The sequence below is a fragment of the Desmodus rotundus genome, chromosome 4 (genome assembly GCF_022682495.2).
Source record: "Desmodus rotundus isolate HL8 chromosome 4, HLdesRot8A.1, whole genome shotgun sequence".
Taxonomy (NCBI): Eukaryota; Metazoa; Chordata; class Mammalia; order Chiroptera; family Phyllostomidae; genus Desmodus; species Desmodus rotundus.
This window is the reverse complement of record NC_071390.1, coordinates 88,192,730-88,213,077: the sequence shown is the minus strand read 5'-3', so window position 1 is coordinate 88,213,077 and position 20,348 is coordinate 88,192,730. Positions and strand designations below refer to the sequence as shown.

Below are 20,348 nucleotides of genomic sequence, written 5' to 3'. Positions count from 1 at the left end.
TTCACTGGAATGACATTTAAGACCTTGATGAAAGTGCTGACAATTTATAAAGTAAAAAAATGAACAAATGAACAACAACAACAAAAAAAACAACGGTGCCTCAAAATAACACTTGTAACCTGAAGAAGTGGAGGAAAGTAGAGGAAATAATATAACTCAGGGAACATATATCAGTAGTACTAATTTGTATGAACATAAAAATTGATAATAATAATACTACGCATCTAAATAATAAGGCTTTAGTTTTGAGTAAGTATATTTAACTATCATGTAGAAGAATGGCCCATCAAAATTCTTACAAATATGACAACATTTGAGATTACATATAGAGACATGATTTAGGTGCCTATGGAAACCTCAGACCAAGGTAAGAACAAGACATAGGTTATTTTGTTGGAATTTTAAAATCTTTCTTTATTACTTCTTCATTTGCAGACTTTTTAAATGATTAGTGAACACTTGGGATTCAGCATGACTGCTAATCTCAGGACATACAAGAAACAATATGGACATTCATATTTTAATAAGAATTTATTGATAATATAAAAATCATTAACTATAAATTACTCTACATTAATTATTCATTCATAAAATTTAAGTAACCTAAATTTAATAAGAAAAATTTTAAATTTAGAACAAATAAATATATTGTATAATTCTCAGGGATTCTTTTTTGGAACTATTAGTTTCAAACCTTCACCAAAAGAAACATCTGAAGATGCATTTCATATACTAAGAAAAAAAATTAGTTATGGCAAAATGTTGAGGTTTATTATTATATGTGAAATTACAGTACTGTAAAGTTACTTTAGGTATTGGAATATTTAATAAATAAGGCTACAAAATAATTCAATGTAGTATAGTCCTGCTTTAAGTAACATGACATATAAATTATATATTCTAGTATAATTGAAAGTATCTGGAAATAAATAAAATGAATTGTTTTGCTATGTTAGAAATTGCACTTCAGAATGCTTATGAATGCAAGATGGTATTAGATTTTACAATCACAGAATGCTCAGTCTAGAGAGCAGACTCCATTTCAAAGTGCAAGCAAAATCACTTTTCTCCTCAAAGTCTAAATTATTTGTATACTTATGATAAACTTTCAGAAATAGTATCCTGTGGGTAAAAAGAAAATTTTTAAAAATTAACGTTTAAAGTGAAACTTTTTTGGATCATAATAGTATTATATTCCTTTTGAAGAAATTTGGAAAATATAATAAAACATAAAGAAGGAACTAATAACACCAATAGCCCATGACCTCACCATCTTAAGATCACCAATCTAAAGAGAATTTTACATATGAGCATTTAAATACAGAACTATACAACTAATTTAGAGAAGATAATTTTTTCATTTTTCATAGTTAGATATAAATTTTTACTGTATTCAAGATCATAGAGTTGTACACATTTTCAAAGAAAGGCATAAATAATTTTCAGAAATATTTGCCATCAGATAAACATGCACATTTTCACTAGTAGTTTGCATGGGTTTAAGGTGTCAGTAAAAGTACTTCCCATGTGAATGTGGTCCCCCCCAAAACCAGGGGTATGATGAGAAACATGCTGGTTCGGCCGAAGGTTAATAGTCTCCATGCTGTTGGGGGATGAAGACCCATTGACAAAGAGCAAATTTCTGCTTTAGCACTATCAGCATCCCCTTTGTAGCACACAAATCAATTGTCTGTGCTCCTTGGAAATGCAACAAACTGTGTTACTGTTTTTATTGTGACGTACCACCTATTTGTCAGGAAGGAAAACTCAGAGGAAGCAATACCTAATTAATAGGGAAAACTTGAAAGGGGATAATGGTTGACACATCCAAGCCATCTGAAAGTCTCAAAAAAGTTTTTCTTAATAACATAGTTTCTATTCTAAACAAATGAGCAAATATCAATCTTTTCATTTTCCAGTCACTGGAAAATGGAGCAGCTTAATTAGGACAAAAGTCTTAATGGTGTCTGACTACTTTAGTGTGTCAGGTGTGCTGGTCACAGAGGAAAGTAAAGTTAATGGAGCAAAGAAAGACAAGAAGAAGGCAAACTATCAACAGTTACCAAAAGCCATGATTGCAATTTCAATTATTCATCAGTTATATGCGTTCTGAAAGTTCTCTTAGCAGATTGGGTAAGATAATATACCCACACTATGTAAGTTTTTATAATCATTCTAATGAATAAAACACAGTTCCTGCTGAAGGAGAATATGTAAATCACTGAAGCAGCCAATACAACCCTGGGAGAATAAGAGAGACATAATCAAATTTTCTACAGACTACAGAGAATTTCACAGGTAAGAGAAAAGCAGATGATTCAAAATCCAATAATAAGACCCTGGAATAAAACTAATTCAACTGCCATATCATGAACTGTCCCTTTTGTGAGTTTCCAACATTAACGGACAAATGACTTACAATGTGAGCCCTTCCTGCCACTGTCTGCCCATTCATTCACCCTCTTTGAAATAAACATTTGATACCTGTCACCTGAAGTTCAATCACAACAATGAGACCTTGCCAAGAAGTACACATGTGAGTAAATTTTTCTCAATTCTGTCTATTCGAATTTGGCTTTCTTTAATAACTATTGCTCTGGGAGTGGGTCCTGAATATTAATCTCCATCTGTGGCTGGAACTGGAAATGGGATTGTTCAGTGGGTGGTTAAGTACTGCCACATTGTGTAGTTGAATTTGAGCTGGACTGGAGTTTTATTTGTGGTGGTGTGTCTGACGTTGGGGTGAAGTAGATTCCAGTGTGAACAAGTATGGGTAATGTCTAGTAAAGTAGGAAGGAAAGTGAACCTTGCCTCCCCTGTATCTGGTATGATCTGAACTCTTAATGCAATCAGCCATCAGCTTGTGGGCTAGAAGTGAACCACAGCCCCCCTGGGTGTCTGTATGAGCCCATGCATGCCTGTAAACACTTCCTGAGAGCCTATGTGCCAGCGCAGCTACTTGCCTCACAATAAAGCCTTTCTTCAAAAGTACCAAAGTAATTTATAGCAAGCAAACAATCTGGATTTTGTAGTCCTTCCAGCAAAGTTGTTGGATCTATTTTTGTCAAAATGTAGACTAGAGTTGTACCCTCTCAGGCATCTTTGCCCCACACTGCAGAAGTCAGTATCATCCTGTCTGCCGGAAGAGGTAGTTCCTGCTCTCTCCAGGAAGCAGTGAACGCTGCTTGCCTGGAGCAAGACTACCTCAGATGTCAACTCAACAGAAACAAGCAACAGCTACCTCTTCCAGAAAGGTCAGAGTCCCTCTAAACCTCATTTGCTATTCTGTGTAGTAACAGTGGATGGACTCCCTTTGAAGCAGAAACGATCCATCCACAGGACATACTTCTCAAAAGTGCACAGCCCCCTCCCTGTGAGGAAACTGCTGGGCTCAATAATTCTGAGAGTCTAACATGCTGGATATTTTATAAAGTACTAAATTCAGTGTCACATAACTTCATGGTACAAAATATTTTCTTGAAGACCAAAATAAAAGTATATGGAGCTCAATTTATTATGATCACACATCATATAAAAAGGAGGGTGAAAAAGAAGCTGTTGTTTTTACAACATATTGTCAACTCAAAGCATTTTCTAGATTTTCTCCATTATATAAACCTTCAAAGATACACATTCATTGTTAAAAATATGACACTAAGTAAAGATGGCAGATTCTCTGAAAATGGGCTTAAATATAAAGACTGGGTTCACGGAGGCTATGTTGACTGTTAGATCCTTTCTGTTCTATTAGCTTCCCATCGAACTGTAGAGGCTTCCAAGTCTTGATGAAGAGACTTGTAGAATTTTAAAGTCAAAAGGACATTAAACAAAATAAAAAGGTTAATATTTCCTGCTATTACTGTGATTGTCATGTATAATGATCTGTCAATCATACCTAAAATTAAATTACTTTCTCCACCTCACATCATAATTTCTGGTCAGAATAGTAACTAGACTATACTACTTGTGTTGGCAAATGTTGACATATATTACTGTCCATTTGCAAATTAGCACTATTTAATTATCCCTCATTATGTAACCTATAAACATCACTTCACATAATCTTTCTGTAATCTTCAGGAATAGTATTATTATCTACATTTTATAGATAAAGAAATTGAGACTCACTGGGTTTAGTATTCCTAAAATCACACAGTAAGTATCAGGGTCAAAATTTTAGCCCAAGTGTGCCTGATAGCAAAGGCTAAACACTTTTTCCCATTAAAACATATCAAATCTAGCCTAGTTGTTAGAAAATGACCTTGAATATTAATAATTCCTATTCAGATTGCACTTTTGTGGGTCCTTCCATTCTGTTCAGAATAATCAGTCTAACCATTTGCTTGGAATAATAAAGTTATTTCCCTATCCTCTATGAATACCTGTAAATAAATTACATAATCTTTCTCATATTTTTGGTGCCCAAGTGGCCAACTTTGCTAGGCTTGAGGCTGCAATGATGGAAAGGTTGTAATTATACATTCACAATCTAATGTGGAATGTCAACAATTAATTTATGTCCATATACTTATTACTTTTTCCTTGAATAAAGGAAAACATGGCTGTTATACTTATAGATGCAGAAAAGAATATTGCAGATTTTCATGTCAGTATGAAAATGTATTCATTAAGTCATTCATTAAATACTTTATGAGCATCTACTACTCTATGGCTTACGTTGGAGCATATGGCAAGGAATAAATATTCTTGTCTCATGGAGTAACACCATAATGGGAAAGACAGACTATAAACAAGTAAATTTGTTATATTTATGTGTGTATACATAAAATATATATTTTATATATTATGTGTACATACACATATGAGTATTTTTATATATGTATATATTTATATAGATAGCTTCAATTACAAAAAGTGCTTCAAGGAAACATAAAGTGGTAATATGAACAGTAAATGTTATTTTAGATATTGTAGAATCAGAATACAAACAAAATGTTGAAGAATACCAGTGCAATATTTAATCACTGGCCATTTGAAGGAAGGTTGTTCTCTCCTCTTTCTGAGTAAATTGTAGTAAAACATTTCCATTCACAAAAAATGGACCAGTGACAATCTGTATAATGCATTTTGCAAAGCATTACAGTAGATTTTCCCATGAATGCAAAGCTATAGCTCTTACATTTGTAAATTTAATGTTGAAGACCTCGAGTAAAAATTCTAAATCTGCCTGAAAAACAATTATACCTAGGAGCTAGAATATCTCTGCTGTACCATTTTATTTCCTCAGCTTACATAAAAAACCCCACAATTTTATGAAGATACTAAGCATTAGTATGCGATTAAGATTGGTTATAAAACCAATTTTAATCTATCTTTCCAGGCCTTATTTCCTTATTTATGATAAAGTTCAAAGACATTAAGTTTAGATTATTAAATTTTAATACTGGAACCAAGTCTTCATAGTAAAAATGTGAGTGGCATTGGCAAAACCAAGCAAAACAAAGACATATAAGGAAAAAAAACCTATTGTGTAAAATTCCTCTTCTAAGAAAAACAAATTGATCCTTTAAATTAAATATTTAATTTAATATTTACTTCTTATATCTTCTAATAAATTCAGTTTTAGAAGGTTGTATAGAATGCTATTATCTAAATTATTTTTCTTCTTGGTAGTTTTTATTGTGATGAATAGAAACCAGAACAATCATATCTTTGGAGTAAGTTTAAAGATCCAGAAAACCTTGATAATTTAGAAACTTGGCTTTGAGTTTCACCTGAATTTATCTTCAAGGATACACAATGTCTAATACCTTAAACACACCATCTCTTGAATAAAACACCACCTTACCTTCAAGTAAAAGAATATGTAAATAATATCAAAGCAGGAAATTTCTTGTTTTGATCAGCATCAGTGAAAATTAAGTAATCCTTTTCATATTCTTGCCCAACTCAGAAAAATGAACCTCCACTCATACAATGCCAAGACCAGTCCAAAATCTGGGACTTGGTCAATCTCACATTGAAATCCTCAGCAGACAGAAACCTGCTTAGTTTACGACCCGACAGTGGCCCTGCTGGAGGCGCTGAGGCTGCAGGCATTATACGCACGTAGCCCCGTGCAGAGTCGGCACGGGCACCGACAACAGGACAGTTCAGGAACTGAAGAGCCAGTCACTCTTTCTGAGACAAGGAGACTCCGGGGTGCACACTTCATTTTGGACATGCGTCTAGTAACTACTGCAATTATTTGCATGGCAATGCTTTTCCTTGGTAAGTATCCTTGAGGACATTCTGTGTGTGTGTGCGGTAATGCATGTATGAAAAATCTGCCCCACTTATAAATGGAGCTGGCAAGTCACCAACTAATTCATAATAGTCTTAAAATTACTTACAGCTAGATTTGGAGCCTTGTAAATTCAGTAATTAATTAAAATTTCAATTTGGTAGAAAAATATTTGAGTTATAAAACAAATGAATATTTAAAAATTAGGAATGCTTAAAAGTTATAACAAGAATAGAAAAGAAATATGAGTGTTCACAACGTAAAATGGGCTATAGCGTAAATATTTAGGACCCATTTTACACACCTAGATAATGCCAGTGCCCTGGAGTGTTTCACTCCAATCTGGGAATTGGAGCATAGAAGCATAAGCAAATACAGGAGTTCTTTAATATTACATAAGAATAAAGTAGGCATGATTTGCAGTATATGATTCATTGCCAACCGAATGGCTTAAGTAACGCATTATGAAATTTGAATTCAGAGCTAAGTGAAGCTCTGAATCGGTATTGGAACTACACTGATTTAACAAGGCTAAATGAAGCCACTCCTGACACTTTCTCAACATGAGTTTCTGAGTGCCTGGTCCCCATTCACCATTTGAAACATGAAATACAATATCTTTCACCTCATACAGCTTCCTGGCTCTGAAAGTCTTTCATTTCATCCAAATCAAAAGAGAGGCTCTTCTGACTTACTGAAGTGTCAATTCTCTTGAGCCTTACTTTCTTCTTTTTTTAAAATATATTTTTAAAGATTTTGTTTATTTATTTATTTTAGACAGGGAGGAAGGGAGGGAGAGAGAGAGGGAGAAAAACATCAATGTGTGGTTGCCTCTCATGCTCCCTATTGAAGACCTGACCCAGCTCACAACCCAGGCATGTGCCCTGACTGGGAGTTAAACCTGCGACCCTTTCATTTGCAGGTCGGTGCTCAATCCACTGAGCCACACCATCCAGAGCCTTCCTTTCTTCCTGTGGTTGAGGAAGGCTCCACCTGTCTTCTTCACTATACATGTCCAAGTTAGATTTCATGCTTCCTCACTCCAACATTTCTCCTGTCAAATCCTTACCCTCACTGCCTCGTTGTACTGCTATCAAAAACAACAAAATGGCAACAATCTGATGAATTCCCAGCTCTGCGTCATTTCAAATTCCTTTTATCCGCTGATTGCTGCTAGACAAAAGTACACAACCTGTAGATTAATGATACACTGAATTTTTTACTCTAACCTCATATGACCCAACAGTCCTAGCTGACAATTTTTTTTTCATCTTTCCGAATTTGCTCTTTCATGTTTGCCACAGCAGGTATTTCAAAGCTTATTCAACTGTCTTTAAATCTCTAATCTCATGATCTCTAATGCTTTCTGTTACAATTTTCCTCTTTGCAGACAAACTCGCCTTTCATTTCTCCAAAGGAAGATAATATATTTCTTAATTCCCTTAACTTCTCGACACCACACAAGACTTACTTGCACTTACACTTTCCTTAGTCCCTCCTCCCATAACTTTGGAAAACTGTGCCCCCCAGTGCCTAATATGAAGTATTCCATCTAATTCTGGATCAATCCTCTCTCTTGCTCCTGGACTTCTATCAACGATTAAGTTTCTTTCCTTTATCTTTCTCTTCCTCTTTACTGACTGACTCAGTTTGTGAGCATCAGACATATTCAAGTGTTTCACATTCTGAAAGTTCTCCGCCTATTTGTATAAAGAGTTTTTGTTTATATTTGTACAGGTCCTTCTGAAAATGAAATGATTTCTGCATGTATGGTACAGAAATATGCCCAGAAGTCTTCTTTTTCTTTTTTCTCTATAGGGAACATTATATACCAATCTTGATTTCATAAACATAAGGTCCAGAAGGTTTTATAATATCATTTGGCAAGAAATTAAGTACCAAAAACTTCAAAGAAAGATATATTATCTTCCACTATAAAACCATGAATATTTTCCTATTTTGAATTTTTAATTACATTTATACTAAACTTATTTTGTGATTCTATGTTGTGTTAATTATTTTGTTTCCATTTGATTCTACATAAATGTAGCTAGTTTGTTATTACTAAATAAAACTGAAGTCAGAGGATGGAGTATCAAAGCTATTTTCCCTAATAGCTTTGAAATTCTCTATGAATTAATGGTAACCTTGGATACTTTCTATGTTCTTACAGACTCTGAACTTTAGCGTTCACCAGATTATTAGCATTAATTGTTCAGTCACCATAAATCACACATTGACTAACAACCAAAGTTCTGCCAAAACTATGCACATTCGACTGAAATCCACACTTAGGCACTCTATAGTAAAAATGCAGGAATAGGAAAACAATGACAAATCTTAAAATCAGTCAGAGAAGAAAGGTTAGATGACTGGCAAAAATGGGCATTTAGTCAGCCACATTCTCAACCACAATCCTGAAGACAAAGCCAGTGCATTGATAGCATCAATGTGCAGGAAAAAATAAAACTAGCAGCTTAAAATTTTATGTCTAAGGTAATATACTTAAAAAAAGATGAAATAAAGACATGTTCAATAAACAATAACTGAGAAATCTGGCCACAAGAAAAACATCATCAAGAAAAAATTTAAAAGCTGCAATTTAGGCAAAAGAAAAGCAAATGCCGGAAGGAAAAAAAAGATCAAAGAGTAAAAAATATGTGGGTGAGGTCAATAAATACTTAGTGCACAAAATAGTGGTAATACTTTTCAAAATAAAAAAGATGAGATTAAAAAATGACAATAATAACCTGTAATTAAGAGGTGGATACATTTAATAAATGAGTTAAAATATTCTAAGTATGTTTATTATCTCTGAGGAGGACAAAGCTGTTGATTAACTTTAGATATTGATAAATTAAGTATGTATGTTTTAAATTCTAGGGGAACTATTATATAAATAAAATTAAAATATATAACTTGAAAATTAGTAGAAGGGTTAAGAGGAAAGTAAAAAATATACAAGGTTGGGCAAAAGTAGTTTTACAGTTAGTATGTGAAACAGAGTTTATTCTTGTATTAATTAATTAATTATTGTATTACTCTATGAACAACTGTAAACCTACTTTTTCCCACCTATATATATTAACAATCCTAAGGTAATAAAGGAGAGAAAAGGAACCTAGGATATGAAAGATGAGTAGAATATACAAAATGGTAGAACATTTCGTAGACTTTGGTAGAACAGATGGTAGACTTAAACCTAAATGTAGTAAATCCATTTCATATAAATATGTAAAATGGCCTAGATTGGGGGCATAAATCATCAAATTTGTATCAAATAACCAATTATATACTATTTACAAAAATTATGTGTGGGAACAAAAGGAAACCAAAAAGTTGAAAGTAAGAGAATAGTAAAAAAAAATGCCGTCCATCTAAATAGTATCAGAAAAGACGTTGGTTTAGCTCCATGAATGGCAGACAAGATATTTATTAAGGGAGAATGCATTATTAGAAATAGAAGTCTTCACAATAATAATTTTTAAAGTTTCTTTACCTAAACTATTAAGAAATGAAAAGTTCAGATCTCCAAATAATTCAGATGTTTAATACAATAAGATAGTATTAGTAGTTTTCTACCAATACATATAGACAAGAAGAATTATACAATCTGACTTGTTTATCTATTACAAAAAAATATAATCAGTAGCAAAAATAAATAAATTGCCACAAAGAAAAGTCTGGGCTCAGCTGGCCTCATTAGGGTGATCTATCAAACATTCATGGAAGAAATTCTTCCAATTTTATACATCTCACAGAGAATAGAAAAATAGAAAATGACCTCCATCATATTTTATAAGGCCAATGGAACCTTATTTCAAAATCTAACAGGCAATCAAAAACCAAAATCAAACAAGCAACAACAACAAAAAGAAAAACAGAACCAGAACTTAGATCTCTCACCTGCTAGTTCAGTTCAACATTTCCTAGTCTGTATTGCCTTTTTCACAAGTCACTTATAAACTGTCATTATATACATATTTCTTCCATGTTCAAAAGTGAGAACAGATTATCCCTAGTCTCGGGTTTCAACACAATGTTAATTGAACGGGTAGTGTTGGGACTTGCCATAACTGATTGACGGTACTGAGTTTCACCCTGGGAAGAATTCACAGATGGCCAGGGACCTGGTCAGCAGAGATTGTTTGCAGTTTCTTTACTTGGTCAGATGGTGGCCATTGAGATTCATCACCTTGTTCCTACTCCAAAGATGTCTGCTAAGTAATTGAGAACTAGTAAGGCCCCTTTCCAACAATGATATCAGGACACACTCATGGGAACTTACACTATTTGTTTGACTTTGCACAAGAGAAAATTTATTTGTCTACAGATACAATCCCTTTGAGCATGATGATTCAGGCAAAAAATATTGAGAGGAAAGAAGATACAAATGACTATATACAACATTATTCGTTTCTTTATGAACATCCAGGCCAGGCAAATCTACCTGTGTTCTTAAGAGAAGAAATAGGAATGATGGGACATTCTGGATGATGGGAACCTTCTTTGACTTGATCTGGGTGGTGGTCACATTGGTAAATGTAACCAATGGGAAGCCTTTGTACACTTACAATTTTATTGCATTTTATTGTATTTAAATTAAATCTCAATAAAAACAAGTAAGCATGTTACTATATGAAAGAGTGAAATTATACTCATTTCTTTCTCCAAATATTAAAAAGAAATTTCATATAGACAAAAGACTTCAATACAAAAGACAGGATTAGAAGGCCCTGGGATATACCTGAGCATAACATCTTTATGACTCTGGCAGTAGGGAATGATTTCCTGAATAAGGCTAAATGGTAATGATCATAAGGAAGAAAATTCATGATTCTGCTAAATTTAAAGGTACTACAAATAAAATGAAAATAAAGTACACAGAGAGGAAACCATTTAGAACACAGTTAAATAACAAAAGACTAATATTCAAAATACATTATATTTCCTAGAATCAATTATAAAAATAAGACAACCCAATAGAAAATGGACAGAAGACTTGAACAAGCAATTAACTCAAAAATAAAAATGAAGATAGCCAAAAGTTATAGGAAAACATGCCATAATATTTTTATAATCAGCAAAATGAACATTGAAACCACCAGGATATATCATTATATATTCAATAACAATAAAAATTTAAAAGTCTGAAAAAACCAAGATCTGGTGAGAACTTTGGGCAATGAGAACTCGTTTACCCACTGGTGATATGCAGATTGACAAATCTCTAAGAAAATGGGTTTAAGGTTACCTGGTAAAGTTCAAGATACACTTTCTTATATCACAGCAATTCTACTCCCGGATACAAAACCTACAGATACATGCACAAGTACAGGAGTATATATATCCAAGGTACATGTCCAAGGATATTCATAACTGCATTGCTTAAAGTAGCTTAAATGTGACCACAGCAGATAGTGACAACTGACACAACAGGAGATGACATGGCAGCAATATAAATGAATAAACTACAACTACATGCAACAACAAGGATGAATAATATAAAATATTGAACAAAGATGCAAGAAGAAAGAATATAAGCTATATTGAGACTATTAAGTTAAAATATTTGGCAAAATTCAATCATGTTATTTAGGAATGTACATACAGGTAATGAGATGATATCTAAAACTGTAAATAAATGAATATCATAAAATTCAGATTAATTAGTCATACCACTCGGAACAGAGGTTGGGAATGAAATATATGGGGTATTTAGAATGCTTGATGTGTTCTATTTGTTGACCATAGTAGTAGCTGTTTCCTTTAATATGACTCACTAAACTATCCTTATATTTCATGCAGTTATCTATTTGCCATGCTTCCCTATAAAACAATAATTAAAAGCACATTCAGATAGTTTTAACTCCTCTAGTGTAAAATTTACCGAGAGGCTTTTATTACTGATTAGAACAACTCCTAACTTCATTTTGTCTGAGTTTCTCTGCATCCTATACATTAGCACTGGAGAGAAACACCTTCTGAAGGACCTCTTAACTCGTGATGCAGCAACTCTATGCAGTTAGAAACTTATACTTATGAACTTTGTATGCACATTCAGTTACCTTGGATTTTCCCCCACTGCAAACATATTAAAATGGCAAATTCAAACTATAGAAATCACATCTCCAAAGGCTTTTATATTTCTCCTTGAGAAAGTTATCGACCCAGTAGTTCATGAAACATCCTTTATTGTGCTCAGCTTCCTCTTACATGTGATCTGAAGTATATAACACAAACTCATTTCCTGCAAGCCATTTTCTACTTATGCATGACACGTATAGAAGTAGAAATACTGAAATGTCGCAGGTTTGTAGCAGAATTTCATTCTTACTATATGAAATGTCCCTAAGCTCTCATTCTGATATTATGCATATTAAAAACAAGTAGCTATGCTTGTATAAATATTAAATTCATTATTTCATAAAATTATTATAATGAATGAAAAATTATGCTAGTTCCCTAGGAAACCATCAGATTATCTTTCTTCCTTTAGATTATTCTAAGGCGTAAATAGAATTGTTGATTAATACTTCTGGTAAGTACATAAGGTCATTTAAATGCCAAGTTCTCTCTCTCTCTTGTCTTTCAAACTACAGTAGGGACTGTAATGGATACTGTGATCATACTGTACGAAGACAAACAAAACCATAGCTACTACAGGAAAAGCATATTCATCAATGCTTCTGGTCTTACTTTGCGAATGCCTCGGCCAAGCTCTTCTCCGTAGTTGGTTCCAAGAATTTCAAAGTGGACATTGGGATTGCCTCCATTGTCTCCAAATTCCAGCTCTCCAGTCAACCCACTAACTCCACCCTAAAGGAAAGATAGGGTACTGATGTAAGATTTCAGAAAAAGTAAAATAGCAATAAAGCATAATAAAAGCACAATTTCCATCTATAAAATATATATTATTTAAAGTATGCAATTATGAACAGGCTATTTATTTTTTTCTTAGTAAGTGCACAACATAAATAGGAGAGCAATTGAATGTACTCTTGAGAATCACTTAGTCCAAACTCATCCACTTCACAGACTAGAATATTTAGACCCAATTAGTCAAATGTTTACAATAACTGACGCCATTTTACAGCTGAGACTAAATTGCAGGCTACGATGTTTGCCACCATAGCTTCTGACATGCATGGATCCATCAGTCAGAAAACAAGATGCTTCTGGAGAGCATAAAATCTACTCAGAGAAATGTTTTGACAGCATTCTTTCTCCAGCACAATGCCATTCTAGTTTGATCTAAAATTACATCTGGGATTCTTAAAAGCCATGGTTTATAATTTATTAGAGGATTATTTTCCCTCCTTCTATAAATACCTTTTCTAAATAAAAAAAAAAAAGAAAGCTAAATTGAGCTTGAAATCTGTTTTTGCTCTTAAACAGTAGTGCTCGCTGTTGAGATTCACTGGGAATTTCCAAACTTCATATCTCATTCAACGTGACAGATGTTCATTTCCCCAACAGATGGTAATGTAGGTCAGACTTCTCTCTTTCTTGTTTACCATTGTTTTCTCAGTTTAGTATATCAGCCTTCACATTATTTAGGATTTTACAAGTAAAAATCATATTCTGAGTCACTTCTTTACTACAGTATTTCTAACTTAGAATTTTGACCTCATAACCACATTTATCTGTGCAAGTTACCTCAGTTTGTAAATTGCTTTCTTTAAGTATCACCTCTATGATATTGATAATTAAATATACAGACAGATCCTGATTTATGGTTTGGCTTCTGATTTTTTTTTTCAAAATTGCAATGGTGCAAAAGCAACATGCATTTGGTAGACCACACTTCAGATTTTGAATTTTGATTTTTTTCCCCTGGGCTAGTGACATGCGGTTCGATACTCTCGCGTTGCTAGTCAGCCGCAGGGAGCGCAGCTCCCAATCAGCCAAGCAATCAAAAGGGTAAAACCACAGGTACTCTACACTGTACTCAGTTACCAGCGGTTTTTGGATATTGTGTGCTGAGTGCATTAGGATAAGTTAGGCTAACCTATTATTGTTGGAAAGTTAGGTATATTAAATTCATCTTTGACAAACAATGTTTTCAACTTACAACAGGTTTATTGGGACATAATCATCATAAGTCATGGAGTATCCGTACCTCATTTGCCAAAACCTCTAACTCAACTTCTAGTACTTTTCAGCAGGTATTTTGCTGCTATATCTCCTACTGCATATCTGTGTAGCAGCCCATTGCATGATACTAAGCTCATAACAGGCATTCAGTAAAACCATTGCTAACTCATTACTTTCAATATTTAATCTATTTCATTTTTGCAACAATTATCATCAATAAAACTGATCCTCCATAATTATTTCCTAATAAGCAAGTTTCTCTTTTATTATCATTTTACTAATAACAGACATGTTGAATTCAATATGTCTGTGCTCGTCTCATATACGATTACCAGTCAATATCATGAATTTTGGTGTCAGACTGCCCAGACTTGACCAATGGTATCAGAATCAACTAGCTATGTAAACCTGGCTAAGCCATTTAATTTCTCTAGGCCTCAATGTCTGTATCTGTTAAATGGCATTATTGTAACATAATAGTACCCACCCCAGAAGACTGTTATGAGTTTTGTAATGCATGTAAATAATATAGTAGAGTGTTTGATAAATTGTAGAAGTTTAATTATAGTCGCTATCTACATGTCTTTTCATTCTCTAATTTTGAAGAATTTCAAGTTCTGCTAAAAATTGTAGGCATGCTCCTGTTTTTTTCAACTAATATTTATTAGGGTGGCAAAATTTCATAATATGCTTGAATATTCACAAGGCTTTGGAAAATGATTTTGCAAATTTTGACTCAATTACATTTCATTGATTAGTATTTGGATAGAAAAGAGTTAAAGCATCTTGTCTATGATCTATTCACTCTTTTTACAAGTCAATTTGATCCTACATGTTCTCTCAGTACTAATATTTCAAACAATTCAATTATCCCTTAGAATTTTAAAGATCAGGATAAGTGCAGTGGATCTTATTGTGATTAATATCACCAAATGGCAAATACTGTGGGAGTTTGACTGACAAATAAAGCATGTATTACTACATTTAAATTCAAACCACTGGTGTTCGGTAATCTTTTTATAAGGGCTTATCTTATCCTCAATCACACTTCAGTAATATCCCCAATAATCTTAGTCATAATCTTAAATTTTTTGTTGTAGTGCTTTATTTCTAGGAAAAAGAGGAAAGAGATTGCATATCAATATGATTGCATCATTGCTATATGCCTGTCATTTCTAAACTTTTGAACATTAGACTGGCTGGCACTATATTATTATGATTCCCAACCAATACTCAGATGACCACTCCAGGCCAATGTCTTTATCCCTAGCTTATATCCAGCATCTTAGTCTACTTCCATTACACAAGGTACATACCCACAAGTCAGGGTACCTGATGTAGTTTACTGTGGCCTTCACTTACCCTTAACCTGTTCATCTTTTTGACTTTGTAATTGACCTTCTTTTTGCTATATTCTTAACTAGCTGTTAGCATGTGTAATCAGTAAAACCTACCCCAAAATATTCCCATGTTTTTGACCTTTTTTTTCATTTATCCTCATTTCAACCTTGAAAATGGACACTTGGTAAAAATGTGTGCCAGCCAGGTAGTAATGAATGGTCCTTGTCTTTGTGTGTGTGCAGTTATGCTTTTTATCTCTTGATCTTATAGCAGATTCTAAATAAAATAAGCTAATGACACAATGATAGTATGAATAACACATACAAATAATTTTTAAATATGCTTTAAATTGACAGTAAAAATTGCTGCCAGAGCAAACACTTATTAAAGTACCAAGTAAAATCAGTTTGGATTTTATCCTACCCACTCTATGCAGAAATATCAGTGAGCATCAAACACAGAAAGCATTAGAGAAGAAAAAATTAAAAGAGGAGAACCAAAGGTTGGGAATAATTTACTGCTGGATAATCAGTTTCTGAAAGGAAACAAAATATTGTTCCTCAGTGAAAGGGTAAGTTGGAAAAAAGAAGAAGAAATATTACTAAAATTTTATTTCACTTTGTTTATGAGGCTGAAGAATTTTTTCCTATGCTTGAATCTGCATAGTAACTTAAAGATTCTTTCTGAAGATCATATGGAACATCAAATATTTTTGACACTCATATAATTTCCTTATATATATTCTTAGTTTCCTTGCCACCTGCAGACATGCTTGGTAACCAAGGACACGCTGTTAAATAAACACGAGCCCAGCAAGGCGGGGAACATATTGAGAGATGGCAGGCTCAGTGGCGTGTCCTGATGCTTCATGCTTCGTGAGTTAATTTCAGGTAGGAAAAGCTCCTGCCCAAAGGAAAATACTACATTTTCTATTTATAAAAGAAATGTAATGGGTAGATAAATACTAAGATACAAGATGCAAAGTAACAAAAATTCAAAACAAAAACCAATTTGTGTGAAATGCTTAGGAGAATTTGAGTTTCCATATAAGATTTATATGTGCAAATGGATACATACTTACATATGTACATATACACTCAAATATTCAGTCATAATGAGACTTAAAGCAAACTGAGAAGTAAATGGGAGGTGACTAGCATATTGATCATACTATTTCCATCTTAGGAAAGAAGAAACTGAGGCCCACAACCAGTTCCTCGAGGAACCTGAACTAGAACCTTCGTCGTGTGCCTCATACTTTTTCCTCTAGACTACATAACCTGTATGTCCAACATAACATATGTTTATCATGGTGAATTACTTTAAAACGTATGTTGAACTCAACAAACTTATACCATTCTACCCACTTTAGGATTCAAATGACCTTGAATGTGCAGTGTATATTGATGAGTCCACAAGAGGACTATTCCAAAGGCAAACTGCTTTTTTAAAAGCACCTGGGGCAGCAAGTTTATTTGCACACATTTGTTAAAAGGCCAGCTTACATTTCCAAGTCGGTACTGTTTCTGGTTAAGTCAGATTACGTTTTCCTAAATTCTCTCTCTCCTTCAGGTTTATAAATTCTCAGTGGTATACAGTGATTTACATGAAAAGTAAAGTAGTATGTTTCCATTCCTCGAATACACAAATTTAACAACATCAGGACCTGCAACTTTTGAGAGCTGTTTTGAGAGTTGTCGAAATCAGAAACCATTTTTTTATTCTTCCTTACACATTCATGTTAAATTACCAAATCTTATTTCAATAATCTAAATATCTCCTAAAGACATTTACTTCTGCCCATCACCATGACCCACAGCATTGCCTAAACTTCCTCTGCATCGGAGCACCAGCCTCTTAACTGGTGTTTTCCCATCCAGTCTGCCCTGGTCCAATGGCAGCTGCAGAATGGATTCTCCACTTGGCAGCCCCTGGTAATCTTTTGTTTAAGATACCTCAGTGGCTCTTAACCTCCAGTAAAGTTTAGAAACTTTTAACATGGTTTAGAAAACCCTTCGTGATCTTTTCCCTGCCTAGTCTTTGACCTAATGAGGAATGAAGGCCCTACTCTGTCTCTATTCTAGTCACCCTGGTATCATTTCAGATGTTTAAATATTACTGGCTTCCTTTCCTATGAGCCTGCAAACATTTAATACCCTGTACCAAACATTCTTCCTTCCCCATTTCTGGAATACTCCTCCATATTTTTCCTGGATGATGCCAATTCATCTTAAACATTTCCACTTATCTGTCACTCTTATGCCTAAGTAGGTCCCCCAGTCATATGTTTCTGGAACAGGTGGTGTTTCCTCTTTTGTAGGAGTGATCACACTTGTAATTATTTTTGATATTTCTATTTTGCCTCCTTACTCTGTGATCTCACAGTATAGCATATGGTAGTATTCAATAAATATTTGTTGAATAAATTTATTGCCATATAAGAATTACAGTAATTTCAATACTTTGTCATTTTAAAGATTACTCTTTTAGATATCAACATGTATCAAGATATCTTTCTGATGTATTTATCAAAATGTTTCAATATGAGAAAACATATTAGTATTAAAAGATTTGAAATCTTGCCACAAATATTTTTATAGTACAGTTTCCCACATTTGGTGTTGAAAATAATTACCACAAAGGATTTAACAAGAAATGATCAGTTAAGACAAGGCAGAAGTATTTGATTTAAGGATCTATCCAGTATTTTTTTATCGAAGGATCTATCAAATCTTGATTAGCTTACTTGTGTAGAATACATAGAAAATGCCACTGTTTTTATATGCAATCACATATTTTGAGTGTAACATTTTCTGTTTTATTTTTAATCATTGAACAAAAGATGTAAGCATATTCTTTCTAAAGCTCAGCTGATTATGTCAGACCCTAAAACTCAAAAAAGTTTTAGCATCTTTCATTTAACTAGAAAATAAATTCCTTTCCTCAGTCTCTTTCCACTCCAAACTATTCTCCCCATGTGTTCTGTGAACTCTAGTAGTTTAATCCATCTTTGTCATTGTCCATATTTTATCCCAATAGATATGTCAGCTACAGTACTCCCACCACCGGAAATACATTCTTCTCCATAGCTTTACACACCTCAAACCTGTTCATTTCCACCTTTGCATTGAGAGGCTATCACTTCCATGTAATTTTTTCTCTAATCTGTTTTCACTGTTTTGGGTCAGGTTGCCCAGGAAACAGCTTGAAATGGAGATTTGTGTGCAGGAGGGTTACCTGAAGTGCTCTGAGAAAAGTACCTGAAAGGGAGTGAGGACAGAGGGATTGGACAGAGGGAGGGGGGAAATGCAATGCAAATACAACAGAGCCCAGGTGATCCCACTGGCCAGTCTCTGGTTACTTCCCAAATGGAGGCAAGGGACTCTGACCTTTGTAGTTTTCCACTGACCAGTCATTGGGTGCATGCTTTTCCAGAAAGGAAGTAGAGCAGCCTGGACAGTTCCTGGTCAGAGGTTCAGCTGCAGGCCCTCCGATAAGGGATGCCTCAGCTGTGACGTGGGGTCTCAGTGAGTGCCACCGCACACTGCACTGTGCCCTTTTCTTTTTTTTGTTACCACATTTGGGCCTTTGTTGTCTCTCCTTAGAGTGTTACTTTTTGTATACTTAGCCGATATTTACTACGAGGCTCTAAATTCCTTCTCGGGTAATCACATACGCGAGCTTGAATAATATGTTTCACAACCTAGGCATTTGGTAAATATGTGTTAAAAGAGTGACGAATACATGAATGAACAAAACGTACTCTTGGGAACCATTTCAACATTAACAGCAATAAAAAATAGAAAATGATTGCCATTTAATCATGGAACAAGTCTGTAAATGTTGCGTGGTGTGATATGATACTCCTCCACAATCTGTAAGAAAGATGGCAGACCTGCATGGATTAAACTGATATCAAAATATCCCAGAAAAGTGGTTTTCAAATTGTGGTTTGAGACACTATTATGGTGGTAACCATGGAGATCCTTTCCTTCTCTCTTCCAGAGCTTTTAGCTTTCATCTGTTTTATTTATTTAATTTAAAAGATGTAAATGCTTGTTGTAGGGTATGTCCAATAACATCAACAAATTTAAATTATATAATATGAAAGCTCTGAAATGTAAATTATAATTAAATGTAGCTTCTCATATTAAACCAGAGACTGCATATGTATACAAATATACTTTTTACCACAAGAGCTTTCAAAAATGTAGTTAGTGCCTTTGAAATACAGGGTCTGGCAGAAGTAATGCCTGCTTGAGTGTGGTTGGTAGAGTAACAATATGGGTGTAATAACTTATAGTTTTAATTTGAACATGTCACCTAAAATGTCATATGGTGTGCTTGAGTGTGATATTGTTATGTTACAGAATTACATGTTTGTGATTCTGTAATAAAAAGGGGGTGTTATTTGTGCCAGACCCTGTAGTTCTCTTGCAGCCTCACCAATGTACACTCCAACTTCAGAGCATTTGAACAAGTCATATTATAACTCAGGCACTACACATATAATATTAACACTCATGCTTATGCCCCTATCTCTTGGTTCATGTGTATTTTCTTTAGCCAAATATTTTTGACTAAAATATTGAGCAGTGAAGTATTCACTTCAGAGTAGTGAAGTGTTTACTTCTGCCATGAACAATAAAAAGGGAAAATGGTATGG

General features: G+C 34.0%; 1 protein-coding gene across 1 annotated transcript in view; it reads right to left on the bottom strand.

The window, feature by feature from the left end:
* Positions 1-20,348, bottom strand: part of GRID2 (glutamate ionotropic receptor delta type subunit 2) — a 1,366,498-nt gene that overhangs the window by 523,195 nt on the left and 822,955 nt on the right. Inside the window, exon 8 of the mRNA XM_024574830.3 lies at positions 12,944-13,063. Within this exon, the coding sequence (XP_024430598.1) occupies positions 12,944-13,063 (120 nt within the window). The remainder of the gene's footprint in view (positions 1-12,943; positions 13,064-20,348) is intronic.